This window comes from Zingiber officinale, chromosome 6B (assembly GCF_018446385.1).
Source record: "Zingiber officinale cultivar Zhangliang chromosome 6B, Zo_v1.1, whole genome shotgun sequence".
NCBI lineage: Eukaryota > Viridiplantae > Streptophyta > Magnoliopsida > Zingiberales > Zingiberaceae > Zingiber > Zingiber officinale.
Genome location: NC_055996.1, coordinates 110,653,328 through 110,674,230, shown reverse-complemented (window position 1 = coordinate 110,674,230; position 20,903 = coordinate 110,653,328). Strand labels below are relative to the sequence as shown.

Below are 20,903 nucleotides of genomic sequence, written 5' to 3'. Positions count from 1 at the left end.
GAGGGAAAAAACATAAACTTACGACTTAATTAAAGCCGAGAATATATAAATATATAATAACATAAGATTTTATAAATAAAATAAAATTTAAATGCATATACATGGACTCCTTATGAGATACCAAATATAACATTGTATTTTAATTTATGGACTTAAATATAATTTATTAGCAGTAATCTATGATATAACTTACATTTTAATTAGTCACGCAATGTGCCTTCTTTTAGGCTGATATATTGTGCACATATGATATTTTATATGAGTTATATTTTGGTTCAACTTATAACAACCTTAATCAGTCACATAATATGTCTTCCTTTGGGCCGATATATTTTGTGTGTTATTTGAATAAAATAATATTTTTGTTCCATAATTGATAAAAACCATATATCTAGCATAAAAGTGATATTTCTTTGGGCTAATTACACTTAGCATAGATATATGTTTATCAACATAAAATGTACTAAATTTACCTAAGATGACTTCCTTTGGGCCAACACATTAGTTCAGCTTAGTAGCACGTTATGTAGATAGACTCAAAAAAATTGTAGAACTTTATTCAAATAGAAATTATTTAATTATCTTTAACAACGTAAAATTAATTAAGTTTAGTAATCGATTGATATCTTATGATAATCGATAAATATGATCCAATTAGTTATCCTAATCAATCTGAAAATTTACATTATAGAATCATTACTTAAAGTTTTTTTAAATTCTATAATTAAATAGCATTACGTGGAACAGTTGAATCGTGATTTTATTTTTATTTCATGTCAATTAGTAACAAAATGAACCGAGTAAAATATATTCTAATCGAATAGAAATCATTTAATCGATTAATAATACTTTTAATAGATTATTAAAAATTCTCTTAATTGATTGAAATCACTCCTATCTTAAAATTAAAATTAAAATAGTTTCTAATGGGTTCATTTCATCAATCAATTTAGCTCATCGATTTCAATCAATATCATGATTTTTCTTAGATATTATTCCTAATCAATTGATTCCAATCAATTTTTTCATGATTTTAGACAATTAATCGATTGAATCAATCAATTAATAGTCGATTGGTAACATTGAATCAATTGACTTGATCGATTAAAAATCAATCATGTATTCGATCCGTCGTCCCAATCGATTACCAAATCAATGAAATCAATTAGGACTAGTCAATCGATTCATAATGATTCTATTCAAATCAATGAAATCAATTAGGGCTAGTCAATCGATTCATAATGATTCTATTCACAATAATCAATTACATCATCACAATTTGACCGATAATTCGCTCGCTGTTCTTTGTGTTCTTCACAAAAATATATAAAAAAAAAAATCCTAAAACCTAAGCATTTCCTAGATTTTCTATTACACAATCAAATTACTGATACAAAAGATCGATAAAAAAAATCCTAACTTTAATCCATGAAATTTGAAACAGAATCGTAGCTCTAATCTTAATTACTTGTTAGAACTTGAATTTTCTCTTAATCATAATAAAACTCTAAATAAAACTCTAAATCAAGAAAACACAAGACTGATCTATTTTCATCAATATATGATATAAAATATAAATATAAACAAAAACCACAAAAAACGAAGAGTCATTCTCCTTCCAAAAAAAAAACAGAAGAAACAAACAAGAAGAAAAAGAGAGACAAAAATAAACAAAAAAAATCTTCCAAAACACTTAAGGGGATAGTAATGCAGGTCAATAGAAAATCAAAATCTCTATCGAAATTATCCTAAACCCTTGAAAACCTCCCCTTTATACCCTTGAAGACCTCCCCTTTATATAAAAATTTAATTCGTTATCAACACATAGATAATAACTGATTAAATTAAAAGATTCTACACATTAACACATGAATAATAACTGATTAAATTAAAAGGTTCTACACATTAACTCACATCCGCTAACCTAAAACCAATAACCTTAGTTAAATCAGGCAACGAATTTCGATATTCCAAATCTTCGTGAATCTGTCATAAGGGATATTAAATTCAACCAGGCATGTTATCTAAGAAAACCATTCGTTCTTACAACTCAAACATAGAAATTGATGAGGAAGAAACCATCTCAAAAGTATAAAACTCGACAGTTGGTATTAATCTCGACAACAAGTTCATCAACCAGGCAGAAAAGAGATGCATTATCGGTGGACTCCGATAGTTATTATTTCGCGATTATTCCCGAGTTGTCTTCAATTAGCTTTGACCGGTTGATTCCCAACAAAAGTTTCCACATATGCTTTCCTGCATATACGATAATTTAACCATTTGAGAACCCAAACCAAAACCAACTAGTGAAGAAACATAGCAAAATGAAAGACATTCAAGAATGGAATACCTTGCAGGGAGATGATCATGGGGGCGATTGTAGGGAGTCCAAACTGGCTCGCCCACAAAGAGGCGCATTGCCTGCAAGAGAAGTTATACAGGTGACAGAGCGAGCATATTATGTGTACTTCATAAATTGAATGAAACATGCAGCAATAATAATAAATTGTAGAAACAGCACTTTATGCACCAAATTTATATGGATAGTGAAACATTCTACCAGTGGACGAACTACACGACCATTTGGCATCAAAATCTCTATGCTCAGAATTCACCAACTGATCAATATCATTACGCATTGTTGTTTACATATATTAATACAACTCTTTTGGGTAACACACTAGAACTTAGAGGTCACTTGATATCACCCACTTAGAACCCAGGAGTGGTTGAAATAGTCATTGAAAATAACCAATTGATTTCTTGGTCAATTCTCCAAGATTCCTTAGAAGCTCAGAGATTGGGAAATTCTCAAAACAAAATAAATTTAAAAACTAATTCAACACCTTGTACATGTCATTTCAACAAGCCAATTACCAAGCATGTCAATAACAACTAATATACCAGCAAGAATCCTCTTACCATAACAGACATATACACACATTATGAGCATAGCTATTGAAGAAGAAAAGCCATTTTCTGCTTCAGTACATGCACAAGAAAACAGCATATAATACCTTGATATAATTGTCTGAGTCAAGAGTAAATCGATGATAGATTCCAGCAGGCAAGACAATCATGCCTCCTTGCTTCACTGCTATCCTTATCCAACGATCATTTTTGTCTCTCGCATCGAAATATCCTACCATAAAGATGAAAAAATTAGAATAAGAGGAATAAGAAACATGTAACCAGCAAAATACAAACCAAACATCCAATTATTATTCATATCATACCACTCCCTTCAAGGCAATAACGTATTTCTTCATCAGTATGTAGGTGTTCCTCAAAGAAATCCTTCAGCTTAGCCTCATAATTTGGCAATTTCTCTGGGCACACATCACATATATCCTACACAAGGGGAAGGCAATTAGCTAGTTCACTTGATGTTAATAAAGTTAAGTTGTCAATAAGAGGAAAATAATGAGGCATCATAACAAACCACGTAAGAATACCCCCTTGCTTCTCGGATCTTTTTCAAGTCTGCATCATTCTCATAATCAACAGGATTCAGGCGCCAACTAACTATTCCCAGTTCTAGAAAAAGAAAGAAAAAACATCAAAATTTACTAAGTATTAGATAAACTAAGGAAATGCTAAAGAAAATGGGGAAATAGATTGAAATGAAAAATATAACCTGCAAGTTTATCTAATGAAACAAATTCCTTTGGTTCACGGTGATGGGGAAGTCTCTGATCTTCCTCACTGTCATCCATATACCAAGCTTGAAGAACTTCCTCTTTGCCATCCTGCAATACATGAGTAAGAGAGAGAGATTATAACATGACACGGATTGAAAGTTATGGAGATTGAAACAACTAAAAAACTGGAAAATCAGAATTTTAAGAAAGATAAAATATACGACACCGAGAGAATGTAAATTGACCAGCAATTTGCATGAAACTTTCTGTTTGGCCATCTGCTATATCCCCTTTGTTTTCTCTCAGTATGTCTAGTGGTGGTCTATTTCATAAAAATCTTTAATTGACCTGTGACTATTGAAGTTTTGACACAAATTGGAAGCACTAACCTAACTTTGTTGACTAACATAGAAACAGAGACTGGTGTGATTAACCTAATACACCTTCATACCTATCGATTCAATGAGCAGACTTCTAGGAAAGTACTTCCTGCAGCAAACAGAGTATCTTCCGATCGTGCTCTGTCTATGATCCAGGATCAAGAATCATAAGGATAGCCGATAAAATCCCTAACAAAAAAATCGTCTACCAATGTTCGATCCAACAAAATAATGGGAGCAAAAATTCGAATAATAGATCATCCAAAGCATCGAGACCAGAAAACGATAGATCATCCGATCTAAAATTACAACTTACAATAAATAGCAATAGAGGAACATCATCCTACCTGGAACGCCGTCTCCATCTCCCTCCGCTTCGAGCTTATCCCAATTCTGCAGCGCTTGCAAAACAAGCTTCGTCAAATAAAGAGGGTGCCAGTCAAAGCCTCGAAGCAATCGCTACATTGGACCATTTTAGTTATCGTGTGCCCATTTTTTCCAAAGATGATTCGACGGACGCTTCCTTATTCTGGCCGGTAGAACACGTTAATTAGAGGCATCGCAGAACATCAAGTCGATGCTCGCGCACAACGCCGCAGGTGTCCAATTCGGAAATGATTTTTTTTATTTAAAAAAATACGAAATTTTGGGAAGCAACGATAGATATTTTAACTGAAGGAAATATTCATTTTACACCCTAAAATATATTTATTAAAAAATTGTTAATTTTTTTATATAAAAAAATGTCTAATTTGGAGATGATTTATTTTATTGAAAAAATTACAAACGATAGATATTTTAATTAAAGGAAACGTTCAATGTGCACCATAAAATTTAGTCATAAAAAACATATATCATAATTCAATGAAGTGTTAGAAAAAAGAAAGTAATTGTCCACAAACATCTTTTTCTCACCCAAAAATATTTTCAAATTGAATGATTTTTTTTACTTCCTAATGTTGTCATTAAAAATATAGCCATTTTTATGGGTAGATACATGATATTAATCATGTCAAAGAATATTGATGTGGGGATTAGGAGGGGTCTCATCCTGCTGTCACGGTGGAGATCAAAGTCAAGAGGGTCAATAGGTGGACGGTATTGGTCGGACGGGCGAGACATATTCCGGCCATGAGTTAAGCACCGACCTACTGTCTCTGACACGGAGTAATCAAACCGACACTCAAGGGACGCGCAGAAGCCGAGCCAAGCGACTCCTCCGATCGGCCTAGCAGCAAACTCGACATCAGCTGAGCATGCAGACAGTGAACCACCCACTGAGCGGCTATCACGCTCGGCCCATCAATCGAGCATATGAACAGTGGATTTTCGGCCGAGCGGCCATCCTGCTCGACCCAGTAACGAGCGACGCTTGGACAGTGGACTTTCAACCGTGCGGATATCCTGCTCGGCGTGACGGCGGACTTTCAGCCGAGTGGCTATCCCGCTCAGCGTGACAGCAGACAGCGCAAGGATAATAGAATTCTGACAGAGCGGTCATTCCGCTCGGCCAAGCAACAGACATAGCGGGATATCCTTCGACATTCTTTTGGGAACTAGTGTGGTTGACATGCGGCATGGTCAGACAGAGGATCGTACGACGGAAGCTTCCATTATCACTTTAGAGATATACTCGGCCCGTTAAGATACTATGTCAGGAATATTTTACTGACACGTCTTTTCTGGGAAAGCTTTGAGATACGTGCTTGCCTTGGGAAGCATACACGCGCACTTCCGGGACTCTATATAAAGGGGTTCAAACATCGACGGAAGTATGCTTTTCTCGTGATTTCTACTGTTGTGCTACAGATCTTGCTTCTTCTTGTTTCGTCGGAGATTGACTTGAACGTCAGAGGGTCATCATCGGAGACTCCTTCCTTGGCTCCACACTGATACTTTTTATGTTGCAAGTGGGAGCGAACTCCATCGGAGATCAGTAAAAATGACACGTTCCTAATATCCGTCTCTTCGATCTTCGGAAAGGATCAAGTATATTTATATATTTTAGCAAACTGTTGTTAGAATCAGATTGATGGGACTGTCGAAAGGGTTAATTAAGCAATTATCATAATTTTTTGCCACCTTATTTTTAATTTATTGCTTTAATCTTTTTTTTTAATCTCTAGCATACTAAATAACTATGGGCAAAAAAAATAAAATAGACGTTCATTTGTGTTTTGGTTGCAGGGTCATTGCATTTTTATTAAAGTCAAATGAGTATCCTTTATATCCTTTTTTAACATAATCCATCTAAAATACTCTTAAATTATCATATCATTCGATCAGGTAAAAACTAGCAACTATTTTTTATAATTATACAAGTAACATTTAACTTCTGCAACATGTAAAAACTAGAAATTTATAAATATCATTTTAATATGTTCAATTAAGTTAAGTTAGATTCTGTTGGTATTTAATTTTTGTATCTGTACAGGAATTTAGGAGCACAAGAAGTCGAGGGAAAGATGCAGCTAGCGAGAAAGAGGCATGAGAGAGAACTGATGGACTCGATGCGTCCGAAGGACGAGGTACTACGAAAGAGTATACGGGCGAACGAGAAGGAGGTGCGCGGCGTTTCAGAGGGAAGAGTAGCCACAGCGAAAGACTGTTCGAAAGTCAGAAGTTGGGTTCGGGCAAGCCCTATTCCGGATGGTCGAGATCACCCAAGCGAGCGGAACCGGAGTGGAAGACACGGACCAATGCGAATAGAACCGGAGCGGAAGACCTAGAGTAGGTTTTTATCCGGAATGTGAAGTGGTACGTTCCGTTACGACGAGGATAAAAGTTTATCCCCCCAGACGCCTAAAACCCTTCCAGGCGCTCTGACCAGAGCTATAAATACAGTCATGTTCCCATAAGCTTAGAAAGATCACTTGTAATCAATTCCTTTTTTTTGTTTAGCTTTGTAATTGTGTGCTTCAACGTTGTAAGAGGTTACTCCGCCCAGAGGAGAATCTTAGTGTGCTTTCCAAGGTCTTGGATTAGTAATTCTCTAATTGCAAACCAAGTAAATTCGGTGTCTCTTTTTATTAATTAGTTTCTTAATTCTTTTTATACAAGTGTTAATTTTAATTACGCTGTAAAGTCTGAGAAAGATGTCTTTGTATTTGCAAGGTAATTTACCCCCCCCTTCTTGCCGGCCGCCAAGGATCCTACAAGTGGTATTAGAGTAAGGTTCACTTCAGAAGGACTAACCGCCGAACAAAGCAATTGTTGGTGCAGCGGGACTGACAAGAGGGGGTGAATTGCTTGCACAATAAAAGAGTATACCCTCCTCAAGACTTTCAACTCAAAAAATGCAACAATAATAAAGTAAACTAAAAGAAAAAACTCAATAATTTACTTGGTTACAACCAAGAAGGTTGTTAATCCAAAGCAGTAGAAAAAAACTCTGAAAGATCTCCTTCTCTGAAGACGAAGAAGCCTTTTACACACTAGAAGCTCAGAACTATTGCTAGAAATGAAAACGGAGTTGAATACTTGATTGATGTCTCATTCCTAGGTCCAGGGGTCCTTTTAAAGCCCCTGGAAAGTCTATCCCATAGGTCGAAGGCGCTTCCAACTGAGGTCCAAGGTGCCTCAGCTCGAGTGAATGGATAGAACTCTATCCGGTCGACAACGGTCATTTTGACCAAGGCTGAGGCGCCTCAAACAAGCATGAAAGCGCCTCTAAGGCGCCTTGAGCTTCATTTCCAGCTTGCTTTCTCCTTTGTTTTGACTTCCGAACCTTCACGCGTTTGGGTGATTCCGGCCAATCGAAATAAGGCTCACCCAAACCCAATTTTCGGCCTTCTCCTCGGGTAGTCTTTCGTCCCTCAAACGTCGCGCACATTCTTCTCGCCTACCGGTGTACTCTTCCGCAGCTCTTTCGTCCTTCGGACGCACCGAGCCCATCGACTCCCTTCCCGTGCGGTCCTTCTCGCTAGCTACGTCTTCCGCTCGACTTCCTGCGCTCCTAAGCTCCTGCACACTTAGACACATGGATCAAATAACAAACATGACTTAACCTAACTTGGTTGATCACATCAAAACAACCACGAGGTCCAACAATCTCTCCCTTTTTGATATGCATCAACCCAAGTTCAAGTTAAGGTAAAACAAACAAGTAATAATTTTAAAAAATGATTAAACTACCAGTTTAAGCATAAATTTGTAATTAAAATAAATTGCAACATAAAATTTAGTTCTATCTGACACTAATTTTTGAAAAGAATATTATTGTATAAAAATTCAAATGGAATGTGAAAATATTTCTAACTCTCCCTTAATTTGTGCCTATCTCTCCCCCTTTGATCACAGCAAAAATGGGATATAAAACATGTTTAAACTAAATTCTAAGTCTTTTGAAAGAATTAAAAAAAATAATTTAAGAATTTTTCTAAGTAAAACTTAGGTAAGATAATTTTCTAAAAAAAATTCTAATTTCAGAATAAATTTGAACTTAGGCAAAAATTTGAGAATTTTCCTAAGTAAAAAATTTTATGCAAGAAATATTTTTCTAAGTTTAAAAATATTTTTGATGAAAAAAATGTTTTTTTAAAAAACTTTCTAAAGCATTATTTAATTCTAATTTTAATGCTTTTCTAGAAAGTTAATTAAACATTTTATTTAAATATTTTGGCTTCTAGGTTGTGGCAAGACACTAGGCCTTCTTGGTTATTGGAGCAACAACCACTTCCTTAGACAAAGCCTCATAAAAAAACTCATTGTTTAATTTTCTCGCTGTAAGCTATAACTTAAAAAGAAAATTAATCTAGTAAAGATTTTGGAATCCAGTAAAGATTCTTTCCTGCTGGATTAACCAAAAACTTAGGAGGTACATAGTTTCTAGGAACTTTTCTAAGTTGTCCATGATGTTTTCTAATATACCAATTTAATTTTCCATAAGTTCTATGTTTTGATTTTGGAAATTTATTTAAGCATGCATGATTATTCTTTAATTTTTCAATTTCAATTTTTCATTTTCTAATTTTAAATTATCATACATTTCTAGGGGACATGTTTTTGCTAATTTCAATTTCAATTCAGTATTTTCTTTTTCTAATTTTGTTAGATCTTTCGTAAGCCCTTTGATAAATTGAAAAGACTAAGTAGGGGTTAGAGCACGTACCTTACTTACCTCAATTGGTGATGCTCCCCCTTCGTCACAACTTTCTTCTTCTGATGATCCTCCCCCTTCATCTATGCTCATCTCCGAGCTGGTTTCTTTAAAAAGGTGGTTGGCCATCAGTGCTACTCCCGAGAAGGCTTCGACTTCAGATTCCGAGGATGAAGATTCATCCTATGTAGCCTTCAAACTCTTGCGTTTAGAGGGCGTCGGTCTTCGAGACTTTTCCTTATCCTTTTTCTTTAATTTGGGGCAGTCATTCTTGATGTGCCCTACCTCGTTGTAGTTGTAGCATTGGACCGTCCTTTTGTTGCGTTGATTCTTTCTTGACTACGATCGAAATTTATTAGTTTTAAGAAATTTATTGAAACGTTTTACCAGTAGCGCCGCTTCAGTTTCGTCGATCGACGCTTCGGAGTCAGGATCGTCCTTTTCAGCTTGTAGGGCAATATTGAGGTTCAACTTCTCTACTTGTTTAGGCTCTGCAAGTCGAGACTCGTGAAGTTCAAATGTAGAAAATAAACTTTCTAAACTACTTATCTCAAAGTCCATAGAGATGTAGTAAGCATCTACTAAGGACGCCAACTCTGGAGTTCTAGGGAAGGCGTTGAGCGCATACCGGATAAAGTCTCGGTTCGTTACCGATTCGTCGAGATTTGTCAGTTGTGTTATCAGCTCCTTGATTCTCGCTTGGAGTTGCGCTACCTTCTCGTCGGTGTTCATCCGGAGATTTGTCAGCTGAGTCTAGAGGATGTTTCGCCTTGCTAACTTTGCTTCTGAGGTGCCTTCGTGGAGCTCCAGGAATTTATCCCAGAGGTCTTTAGCGGAGTCGTAGCTTCCGATCCGACTTACCTCCTAGGGCGGCAGAACGCTGAGCAAGTGAAATTCTGCCTTTCCGTTGGCCACAAAATCGGCTTGCTCTTTCTTCGTCCAGTTGTATTCTTCTTTATCTTTTGGTGTTGCATATCCATATTTTATTATTAAAAGTATATCAAATTCAGTTTTAAAGAATACCTCCATTCGGTGTTTCCACGTAGCGAAGTCTCCGTCGAACTTCGGGGGATGAATGTTCGCGCCCGCCATCGTCTCGATCTTTGTGCTTCAGTCGACGATTAGTCCTTCTGAGACTGCCGAGCTCTGATACCACTTGTTGGTGCAGCGGGACCAGCAAGAGGGGGTGAATTGCCTGCACAATAAAAGAGTATACCCTCCTCAAGACTTTCAACTCAAAAAATGCAACAGTAATAAAGTAAACTAAAAGAAAAAGACTCAATAATTTACTTGGTTACAACCAAGAAAGTTGTTAATCCAAGACAGTAGAAAAAAGTTCTGAAATATCTCTTTCTTTGAAGGCGGAGAAGCCTTTTACACACTAGAAGCTCAGAACTATTGCTAGAAATGAATACGGAGTTGAATACTTGATTGATATCTCATTCCTAGGTCCAGGGGTCCTTTTAAAGCCCCTGGAAAGTCTATCCCGTAGGTCGAAGGCACCTCCAACTGAGGTCCAAGGCGCCTCAGCTCAGGTGAATGGATAGAACTCTATCCGGTCGACAACGGTCGTTTTGACCAGGGCTGAGGCGCCTCAAACAAGCATGAAGGCGCCTCCAAGGTGGAGACGCCTCCAATACTTGATGAAGGCGCCTCCAAGGTGGAGGCTCCTCCAATACTCGATGAAGGCGCCTTGAGCTTCATGTCCAACTTGCTTTCTCCTTTGTTTTGATTTCCGAAACTTCACGCGTTTGGGTGATTCTGCCCAACCAAAATAGGGCTCACCCGAACCCAATTTTCGGCCTTCTCCTCGAGCAGTTTTCCGTCCCGGCTTTACGTCCCTCGAACGTCGGGCACGTTCTTCTCGCCCACTGGTGTACTCTTCCGCAGCTCTCTCTGTTGGAATGTATACTAAAAGCCTATCTTTTGTAAACATTTATTTTGAAATAAAGAATCACATTGGTCAAAAATGTCTACAGGTTGTAGTTGTTCAATTAATTTATATTGTAGATAACATGGTGTGTGGTGTCACACACAGAAGATCATGTTATCGGTTCTTTATAAATTATAAACAGTAGCTCACGACTAAGATGGAAAGGAACAAACCATTGGAATAGTTGTAGTGTAATTAGGTATTAGTTTATCTTGATTAATAAATTACACTAGTACACTCTGAGTGTATTGAGCAGGACCATTTGAGATAGTTTCTTTTTATACTGACTAAATAAAAGAACAACACCTCTGTTATTATGGAATTGTGTGCTCTTAATCCTAATATAATAACAAGCACATATACTTAATATTTATTTCTTTGATTTATCAATGGGTGTGATTTAGTTCGATAAATCAATAGGCCTGATAAGTTGGGAAATGATATTACTTATAGTGCGTGTTGTTTATTATAGAATGAAACTGTGTCCTAGTAATCTAGGGTGATGATGTCCCCAAGAGGAGCTCATAAGGTTTGTCATGTAAACCTTGCAGGTGGACTTAGTCCGACATGACAATAAAGATGAGTGATACTACTCTTGGAACTAGATATTAATTAAATGAGTTGTCAGTAACTCATTTAATTAATGGACATTCGATATCTTAAACAGAGGGAGTCTAATGCATTCATAGTAAGAAGGAGTTCATAATATAATTTGGAATTGGTGTGATAGTTCAATAATAACTTTTTAGTGGTATGAGTTATTATTGATGAATTCAAATTAGGTGTTCAGAACGAACACGAGAAATTCAAATTCATCATGAGACCAAAACCAATTTCTTCTCTCGTTCTTTATTATAACCTCAATAAAACCCACCTAAATCTATTTTCTAGTCCGTACGTTGACGTTGCTATCCCAGGTTGGTTCTCAATTCTGATGTGTCAACGGTTGAGAGCTTTGAAAAGCAAAGCTTTGAAAAAACGTTGAAGAAGTTTCAAAGCGTTGAAGAAGTTTTGAGGAGATTTGAAAAGCAAAGCTTAAAAAAAAAAATTTTAAAAAAAACGTTGAAGCTTTGAGAAGTTTTTACCAACTTCTCACGTTGAAGCTTTGAGATGTTTTCTTTTCCAACGTTGATGTGTCAACGTGGAGGAGCTTCTCATGTTGAAGCTTTGAGATATATACATATTTTTTTTTACCAACGTTGATGTGTCAACGTGGAGGAGCTTCTCACATTGAAGATTTGAAAAGCTCGCTTGCTAAATTTGATGTGTCCTTGTAAGAAGCTATGTCGGCCACATATTCACATTAAAAAAAAAAGGGGGATGTTTTAATTTTAAAAAAAATAATTTGATGTGTCCTTGTAAGAAGCTATGTCGGCCACATATTCACATTAAAAAAAAAAGGGGATGTTTTAATTTTAAAAAAAATATTTTATAAAGATATTTTAAATTTTAAAATTTTTCACTTTTATAATCGGCCTCATAATTTTAAAAGAGAATGTTTTAATTAATTTTTTTTTTAAGTTATCTACATGGTTAAAAAAGAAAGATTAATTTTAAAAAACTTTCCTTTTGTTACTATAGACAATAGGAAATTTAAAAGAGAGAGATTTTGATTGTTATTAAAAATTTCTTTTTTGCCAAGACCAAGGATTATAAAAAAGAGGGAGAGGGTGCCTCATAAGAGAACCTAAGGCTTTCTCATCTCTTCCTTGGTGTGGTCGGCCCTCCTTATGCTTCTCTCTTTTCCTCGGTGGGGCTTCTTTCCTTTCTCTTTGTTTTCTTCTCTTAGGCCAGCGGCACCTTTCCTCTTGTCTCCTTTTCTTTTGCTTCCTTAGGGCCGGCGGCATCAAGGCTTTGAAAACCTTGTGACCGGTTGCTTAGAGAGGAAGAAGAAGAAGAAGAGCACATGGTGGCCCGTTGTTTGGAGAAGAGGAAGAGAAGGAAATTTCTTATTTTGGCATCGCTTGGTGGCTAGAGATTCTTAGAGAAGAAGTGGCTCAGGTGGTTTAATCTTGGAAGATCGTCGCTCATACGACGTCTAAGAGAAGGAGAGGAATACAACAAAAGATCAAGAGGTCATTAGAGCATACAAAAAGGTATAACTAATTAATTGTTTCTGCATCATGATTAATTAGTTCATGTTTATTTTTTGTATGAGTTTTGAAATACCAAATACAAGAGGCATATGATTCTAGAGTTTTCAGATTTGTTTCAAATTTGTGTTTCTTTTGTTTTATTTTTCGAATTTGTGATTCAATTGTTCTTTTTGGTTAAACCTAGAGTTATATAAGGAAATTAAATATTAGCTTTCCTTAAAAGGCTTTGTCTAGGAAGTGGTGGTTGCTCCCATATCAAAGAAGGTCTAGTGCCTCGCCATGTTTAACCTGGAAGCCAATTTTGGAAATTAATATTTAATTGAATTTATAACATAGGTGGATTTGGATCAATAGTGTTAAGTTCCACTTGCGATCCAAGTCTAAACCATTAAGAACAGATAAGTTAAATTTAGAATAAGTTCCGTTTGCGATTCCTAATTTAACTTCTAAAGAACACAATAGGTTGTTTAGGAAAGGTTCGACACTTGTACAAAATTTATGTATAGTGGAACCGGTACGATCTTCCTAGGACCAACCAACATCTCTCGTCCTTCGGACGCACCGAGCCCGTCGGCTCCCTTCCCGTGTCGTCTTTCTCGTTAGCTGCGTCTTCCGCTCGACTTCCTGCGCTCATAAGCTGCTGCACACTTAGACACAGGGATCAAATAACAAACATGACCTAACCTAACTTGGTTGATCACATCAAAATAACCACGGGGTCCAACAACAAAATCAATGGTCGGATCAAGCCTTGTCCCACCAAAGTTCGAGGGGGAGTTCGCACACTGGAAACACTGAATGGAGGTATTTCTAAAAATTGATTTTGAAATTCTTTTAATTATTAAATACAGTTTTGTAGTTCCAAAAGATCAACAAGGCGTAGAGAAAGATGAATATCTTTGGACGAAGAAGGAACAAAGTGATTTTGTCACCAACAGCAGAGCAGAATATCACCTGCTGAGTGTGTTGCTGTCTTAAAAAGTCAACCACAACGGAAGCTACTCGTCGGCCAAAGAACTCTAGGAGAAATTCCTGGAACTCCACAAAAGCACATCTGAAACGAAGCTCGCACGACGAGACCTTCTTTGAAATCAACTAACAAACATACGTCTGGAACAAGGTGAGAACGTATCCCAACTACACGCGAAGATCAAGGAACTGATCACTGGACTGGTTAACCTTGGTGAAACGGTAACCAATCGGGGCTCAATACGCTACGCGCTCAATGCCTTTCCCAGAACTCCAGAATGGACCTCAATAATCGACACCTACTACATCTCGAAGGACTTGGAGGTATATACACTAGAAGAATTGTTTTCAAATTTAGAATTACATGAATCTAGATGTGCAGGATCAAATAAAGAGTGAAGCCAGAACTTGGCACTGAGAGCCACTAAGAAGGACAAACTTGAGTCAGATTCAGATTTGGAAGGAGACCAAAAAGCTTATATGGTAAGGAAGTTTTTTAGATCTAATAAATTTAAAGAAATACAGAACAGAAAAATACCAAGAAATAGAAGAGAAGTTTGATGCTACTGGTGTCAAAAGGAAGGACACATAAAAAATGACTGCCCGGAGCTCAAAAAGGAAAAAGACAAGGGGCCTAAGCCAAACACACACAAGATTCTCAATGCTACTTGGGACGAAAGCTCATCATCCAAGTCAGAAATAGAAGCATACGCTGGACTAGCACTGATGGTTAGCCACGAAGATCAAAGCACCTCAAAAGCCAGCATCGATGAAGGGAGAGCGACATCAGACGAAAATAGTGAAGCAGGGGGAGAATCAAGCTTCAGATCCGACATGATAAGTGAAGAATGTCTCTTACCTCCTGATCAACTCTATTTCGATATTAAGTCTATGACTAAAACAACGTGTAAATTAAAAAGTAAAAATGATAATTTAAAAAAGGAGAATTTAGAAATAAAAAAAATCTTTACAAAGTCATGCTTAATAAAGGAGCTTGATAAATTGAAAATTGAAAATGCTAATTTAAAGGAACAAATAGAAAACTTAAAAAGTTCCGCATGTTCAAATTTTTTTGCTTCAAATTTTAGAAACTATAAAGGATTAAGCTGGTATTATAGATTTCATAAGGGTCAAATTAGAAAAATATCATAGAAATATATTTCTAAGAAATTTCTGATTAATCATATAGGAAGGAACCTATTTTGGGTTCCAAATCATATTTAGATTAATAATTTTTTTGGTTTTCAGATAGAAAGTTAAATATTTAATTTCTTTAAAAGGTTTTATCTAGAAAGTAGTTGTGGTTCCAATATCCAAGAAGATCTAGTGTCTCACCACAGCCTAGAAGTCAATTATTGAAATAAGTATTTAATTGACTAATTGTTAAACAATTAATTGTTATAAAAATACTTTCAAATTTTTGTCAAAAATTTTGTTAGAAATTATTTAAAAGTTATTTTTTCGAGAAATTCATCACTTAACTGTAAGAAAAATTTTAAATGTTAAAATTTTCTGAATATTAAATTTTTTTAGAATTTTTTTTAACGATATTTCAACTTTATATGAAATTTTTTCTGCCTTAAACATTTTTAATTTTTTTTCAAAGCTTGAACTTTAATATTTTTTTTAATTGTCCCTTAGACTTTTTATTGTTATTAAATAGAATTTTTTAAAGTACCCCATTTTTAATGAGATTAAAAGGGCAAGTAGTAAAGATTAATTAAGTATTGGGGAAGGTAGTATAATTTTTAATTTTTGTACTTGTAAAAATCTTATTTTATAATTGTTATTTTTATGGTTTACCCTAACTTAACGTGAGTTTGCTCACATCAAAAAGGGAGAGATTGTAAGTACCCCGTGGTGATTTTGATGTGATCAACCAAGTTAAGTTAGGTCCTGTTAGTATTTAACCCTTGTGTCTAAGTGTGCGGAAAATTAGGAGCACAAGAAGTTGAGCGAAAGACGCAGCTAGCGAGAAGGACAGCACGGGAAAGAGCCGACAGACTCGGTGTGTCTGAGAGATGAGATGCTACGGAAGAGTACGCGGGCCAACGAGAACGAGGCGGCGGCATTTCTGAGGGACGAGAAGCCAGAGCGGAAGAGTGCTCGAAGGCCGGAAGTTGGGTTCGGGTGAGATTTATTCCAGATGGTCGAGATCACCCAAGCGAGCAGAGCCGGAGCGAAAGACCCGGACCAATGCGAGCAGAACTAGAGCGGAAGACTCAGACCAAAAAGTTAGCTGAAAGTTTACTTTCTGCCCTAGGTGCCCGGAGTAGGTTTTTTTTCCGGAACGCAATGTGGCGTGTTCCGTTGAGACGGGGATAAAAGTTTATCCCCCCAGACACTTGGAACCCTTCCAGGCGCCCCGACTAGGGCTATAAATATAGTTCTGGTCCCAGAAGTTTAGAAAGATCACTTGTAATCAATTCCTTTCTTGTTTAGCTTTGTAATTGTGTGCTTCAATGTTGTAAGAGGCTACTCCGCCTAGAGGAAAATCTTAGTGCATTTTTCAAGGTCTTGGATTAATAATCCCCTGATTGCAAACCAAGTAAATTTGGTGTCTCTTTTTCTTAATTAGTTTCTTAATTCCTTTTATGTAAGTGTTAATTTTAATTACGCTGTAAATTCCGAGAAAGGTGTCTTTGTATTTGCAAGACAATTCATTCCCTCTTGCCAGCAACTAAGGATCCTACAAAACTAACTTCTATAATACATTACCTGATCATTCAATTGTATAAAAGCTAGTAATTAGTTTCTACAATATATTATCTGATCATTAAATCGTGTAAAGTTAGAAACTAACTTCTATAATTATAGAAGTTAACATTTAGCTTCTACAATGAGTAAAAGCTAGCAACTAGCTTATAGAATATATTATCTGATCCTTTGATCGTGTAAAAGCTAGCAACTAACTTCTACAATTGTAAAAGCTAACATCTAGCTTCAACAATGAGTAAAAGCTAACAATTAGCTTTTGTTGGATTGGGTTGACAGGCTAGAAGGGGTGAATAGCGCTGTAATCAAGGTTAAAACTTTCTCTTGCTACTTACAGAGCAAGGACACACTTAATTAAACAAATAAAAATATAAACATAAAGAAATAAGAGGCACAACGAATTTACTTGGTTTGCAACCAAGGAGGTTGCTAATCTAAGACAGTGGAAGCTCAACTAGAAGATCTCTTTTGCGAAGGCGAAGTAGCTTTTTACAAACGTTTAGAAGTTTAAAATGAGTGTATTCTGTTGGGGTTGCAAGGTTGCAAACATAGTCCCACATTGAAAACACATAGGAAAGATCATGTGTTTATAAGAGAAAAGATATCTTCATTAGCATGAGGCCTTTTGGGTAGAGCCCAAGAGCAAAACCATGAGGGCTTAGGCCCAAAATGGACAATATCATATAATTGTGGAGATATCTAAATTCTTTTCGATCCTACAAGTGGTATCAGAGCAGGTACAACTCTGATTTGGTGCAACCACCAATCAGACAAGGGGATGAAACCTTTTTCATTTTTTTTCGATTTTCAGTTTTTCGTTATATTCCAAACTGGTATTGTTACATTTTTGAAAATATTTTTTGTTGCAAGTTATCTGAATTGGTGCAACACCAATTCAGCTTTTATATTATTTTTATTTCTTCCCGCACTACTAATCCAAGACCAAGTCTTGGGATTTTTCTTGTCTATTTCTTTACTTGTGTGCAGGTTAAAAAATGTCTCAAATTGAAGGTTTCAGCACAGTACGTCCTCCTCTATTCAATGGGGATGATTTTCCATACTGGAAGAAGCAGATGGAAGTCTACCTGAAGACATACTTCGACCAATGGTTCAGCGTCACCAAAGGCTACAAGGTGCCGGTCAACAACTCCGGAATTCCGCTGGACCCGGAACAGTGGACTCCGGATATGAAGAAAAAGTCGTCAACAGACTTCAAAGCCCTCAACACCCTACAATGCAGACTGACAAAGGAAGAGTTGAACCGGGGAGGACCGCATCAAAACGCGAAAGAGCTATGAGACAAATTGATCGACCTACATGAAGGAACTAGCGATGCTAAGGTAACAAAACACGACCTCCTCTTAAATAAGTTATTTAATATTAAAATGCAGGAAGGAGAAACGGCGAGTCAGCTTCACGCGAGGATCAAGGGCATCCTCAATGGACTCCACGCAATATGACATCAAATGGAGAATCGTGATCTAATCAGGTATGCATTAAACGCTTTTCCACGTAATACTTTGTGGACATCTATCGTGGATGCCTACAAAATATCAAAAAATTTATCTAAGTTAAAATTAGACGAATTATTTTGTGAATTAGAATTACACGAGCAAACTAACGTCGGGACTGAGAAAGGTATTGCCTTGTTTGCAGGTTCATCCAAGGAAAGGACGAAAAACAAGCTTGAGGTTGAGGATGAGTCTGACCATGACTCTGAAGACGAAGAATACCTGGTGAACCTGGTAGGGAAAATGTTCACCAAGAGGAAGAAGAGCTTCAGCAAGAAGGACCTGCAAAAGATCAACCCCCCAACCGAACCGAGGAATGTGACCTGCTTCGGATGTAATAAGAAGGGTCACTACAAGAACAAGTGCTCGAGGTTGAAGAACGACAAGACGAAGACATCCAAGAAGAAAGCTCTCAAAACAACCTGGGATGACTCTTCTTTAGAAAAATCGGAGGTCGAAGATCAGAAGCACCAGAGCCACCTCACGCTGATGGCCCTCGAAGCAGAGACGGAGGAGGAATCGAAAGACGGGTCCGAACTCGAATCGAGCCACGAGTCCGTACTCGTTTCCGAAGGTCCCAACGAGGTAAACTTTAATTTGAATAGAAAGTTCTTTAAAATTATTGCATGTCTAAATAGGAAATTAATTACAATAGAAAATGAAAACAAATTGCTCGAGAATCAAAATCTCAAGGAACAAATCAAAAATCCAAATCCAACTCAAGACCTAACACTTGAGGAGGAAAATTTATCACTAAAAATAGAAATTAATAAATTAAAAGATCTCTTAGAAAAATTTATAACAAAATCTAAGAATTTAGATCTAATTTTAAATAATCAAAAAACAATCTACAACAAAACCGGACTTGGCTACAAGTCAAGTTCAAATAAAACATTTAAATCGTTAATAACTCAACACAAACAATCAAGTAAAGCTTGAGTTCCGAAAGCGTGTCTAACCACACAAGTAGGACTTAACCAATACTACATACCCAAAGAAAAAATATATTATATAAAACCAAATAAGTCAAATCAAAAACCAAAATAACCAACAAATTCAAAAACTAAATATTTTAAAACCCACCAAAATTTAGAATATCATCTAAATCAATTATAATTATAAAAGTAACAGACATAAACCAAAATTTAAAATTCAAAAATAAAGGCCAATAATTCAGGGTGAGGTTCCAGAATAGCTGGCACCTCCAAAAATAATCTACCCGATAGGGTAACCGAAACTAACCTGTCCGGTAGGGTAATTAGGACTAGTTAGAAAGAGACCTAGTTTAACTTGACCTATGGTATTGGTGAAGTTTTGGATGATAGTACGTTAGGGAAACTTAGTCTATGCATGTCTAGGAAGATATGACTTCGACCTAGTGTATTTAGCTAAGTGAAACTAACCGAAGCTACCCTTTATGGATCCTAACAAGTTAGACCAAGATTTTGTATTAAGTTCAGTAGATAGGACTATTTGGAAAATCTCGAAGGTATGATTACTCTAATGATGTCCAAGTGACTCACTATAATCTAGAAGTTTATCTAGAGAATGCTTATTTGTTGAGCCTAAAACTAAACCTGAATCTAACACATAGTTAAACCAAATCCTAAAACTGAACCTAACTCATCTCACAAAATTATAGGATTCCCTGATTGAAAATTTAGATCGGGTGAGATGACTAAGGACTAAACATTAAATTAAATTTAATTAAAATTAAAATTAAAATTATATTAAATTAAAATTAAATAAAATAAATTAAAATTAAAATTAAAATTAAAATTAAAATTAAATTTAAAATTAAATTAAACTAAACTAAAATTAAATAAAAAATTCTTTTAAAAATTCCTTTACAAATTATTTTTTTTTAAAAAAAATATTTTAAAAATTTTGTTAAAAATTATTTTTCAAAAAAAAACTTTAAAAATTGTTTTAAAATTTTTTTAATAATAATAATGTTAATAATAATGATGATAATTGTTTTACGATTATTCTTACCTAAACAAAATTGGTATCAAAGTTCGGACTGCCATAAGGTTTAACCACCGACTGTGCACAAGAGCTATGGTCTGATTAAACCATGTGAGTACAATATTGACCTCGAACGAAGAAAATGGGGGCTCCTATGTTCGGATCAAGTAGACAAGACACCAGACAGGATGTCCTAGTTGCGGCTATGCAAGGAAGTCCTAGTAGGTCGGGTGGACCGAGGGACAGGAAGACCTGGTGGGTCGAGTATCGGACGTGGGAAGCCTGTGGTCATTTATTTGAGGGGAGATTGTTGGGGTTGCAAGGTTGCAAACATAGTCCCACATTGAAAACACATGGGAAAGATCATGGGTTTATAGAGAAAGGATATCTTCATTGGCATGAGGCCTTTTGGGTAAAGTCCAAGAGCAAAACCATGAGGGCTTAGGTCCAAAGTGGACAATATCATACAATTGTGGAGATATCTAAATTCTTTTCGATCCTACATATTCTTGAATCGAGAGGTCAAGGTCTATATTTATAACTCTCTAGTCAAATTAGTCGTTTGCTGACATGGCACTTCCTGAGAGTT

General features: G+C 36.1%; 1 protein-coding gene across 1 annotated transcript; it reads right to left on the bottom strand.

Annotated features, from left to right (window-relative positions):
* Window positions 1-1,999: 1,999 nt before the first annotated feature.
* LOC121988896 (1,2-dihydroxy-3-keto-5-methylthiopentene dioxygenase 2-like) lies at window positions 2,000-4,519 on the bottom strand. Its single transcript, XM_042542604.1, has 7 exons — window positions 4,372-4,519; window positions 3,641-3,752; window positions 3,446-3,540; window positions 3,240-3,354; window positions 3,021-3,145; window positions 2,354-2,424; window positions 2,000-2,259 (listed from the first exon to the last, which is right to left on the bottom strand). The coding sequence occupies exons 1-7, from the start codon at window positions 4,387-4,389 to the stop codon at window positions 2,208-2,210; spliced, it is 588 nt and encodes a 195-aa protein (XP_042398538.1). The 5' UTR covers window positions 4,390-4,519; the 3' UTR covers window positions 2,000-2,207.
* Window positions 4,520-20,903: the final 16,384 nt, after the last annotated feature.

Excerpts from the sequence above, each read along its gene's own strand:
- LOC121988896 (XM_042542604.1), bottom strand. Across the intron at positions 3,355-3,445 it reads CAAGGGGGTATTCTTACGTG|GATATATGTGATGTGTGCCC; the intron begins GTTTGTTATGAT and ends CCCCTTGTGTAG. Across the intron at positions 3,146-3,239 it reads TTATTGCCTTGAAGGGAGTG|GATATTTCGATGCGAGAGAC; the intron begins GTATGATATGAA and ends TCTTTATGGTAG.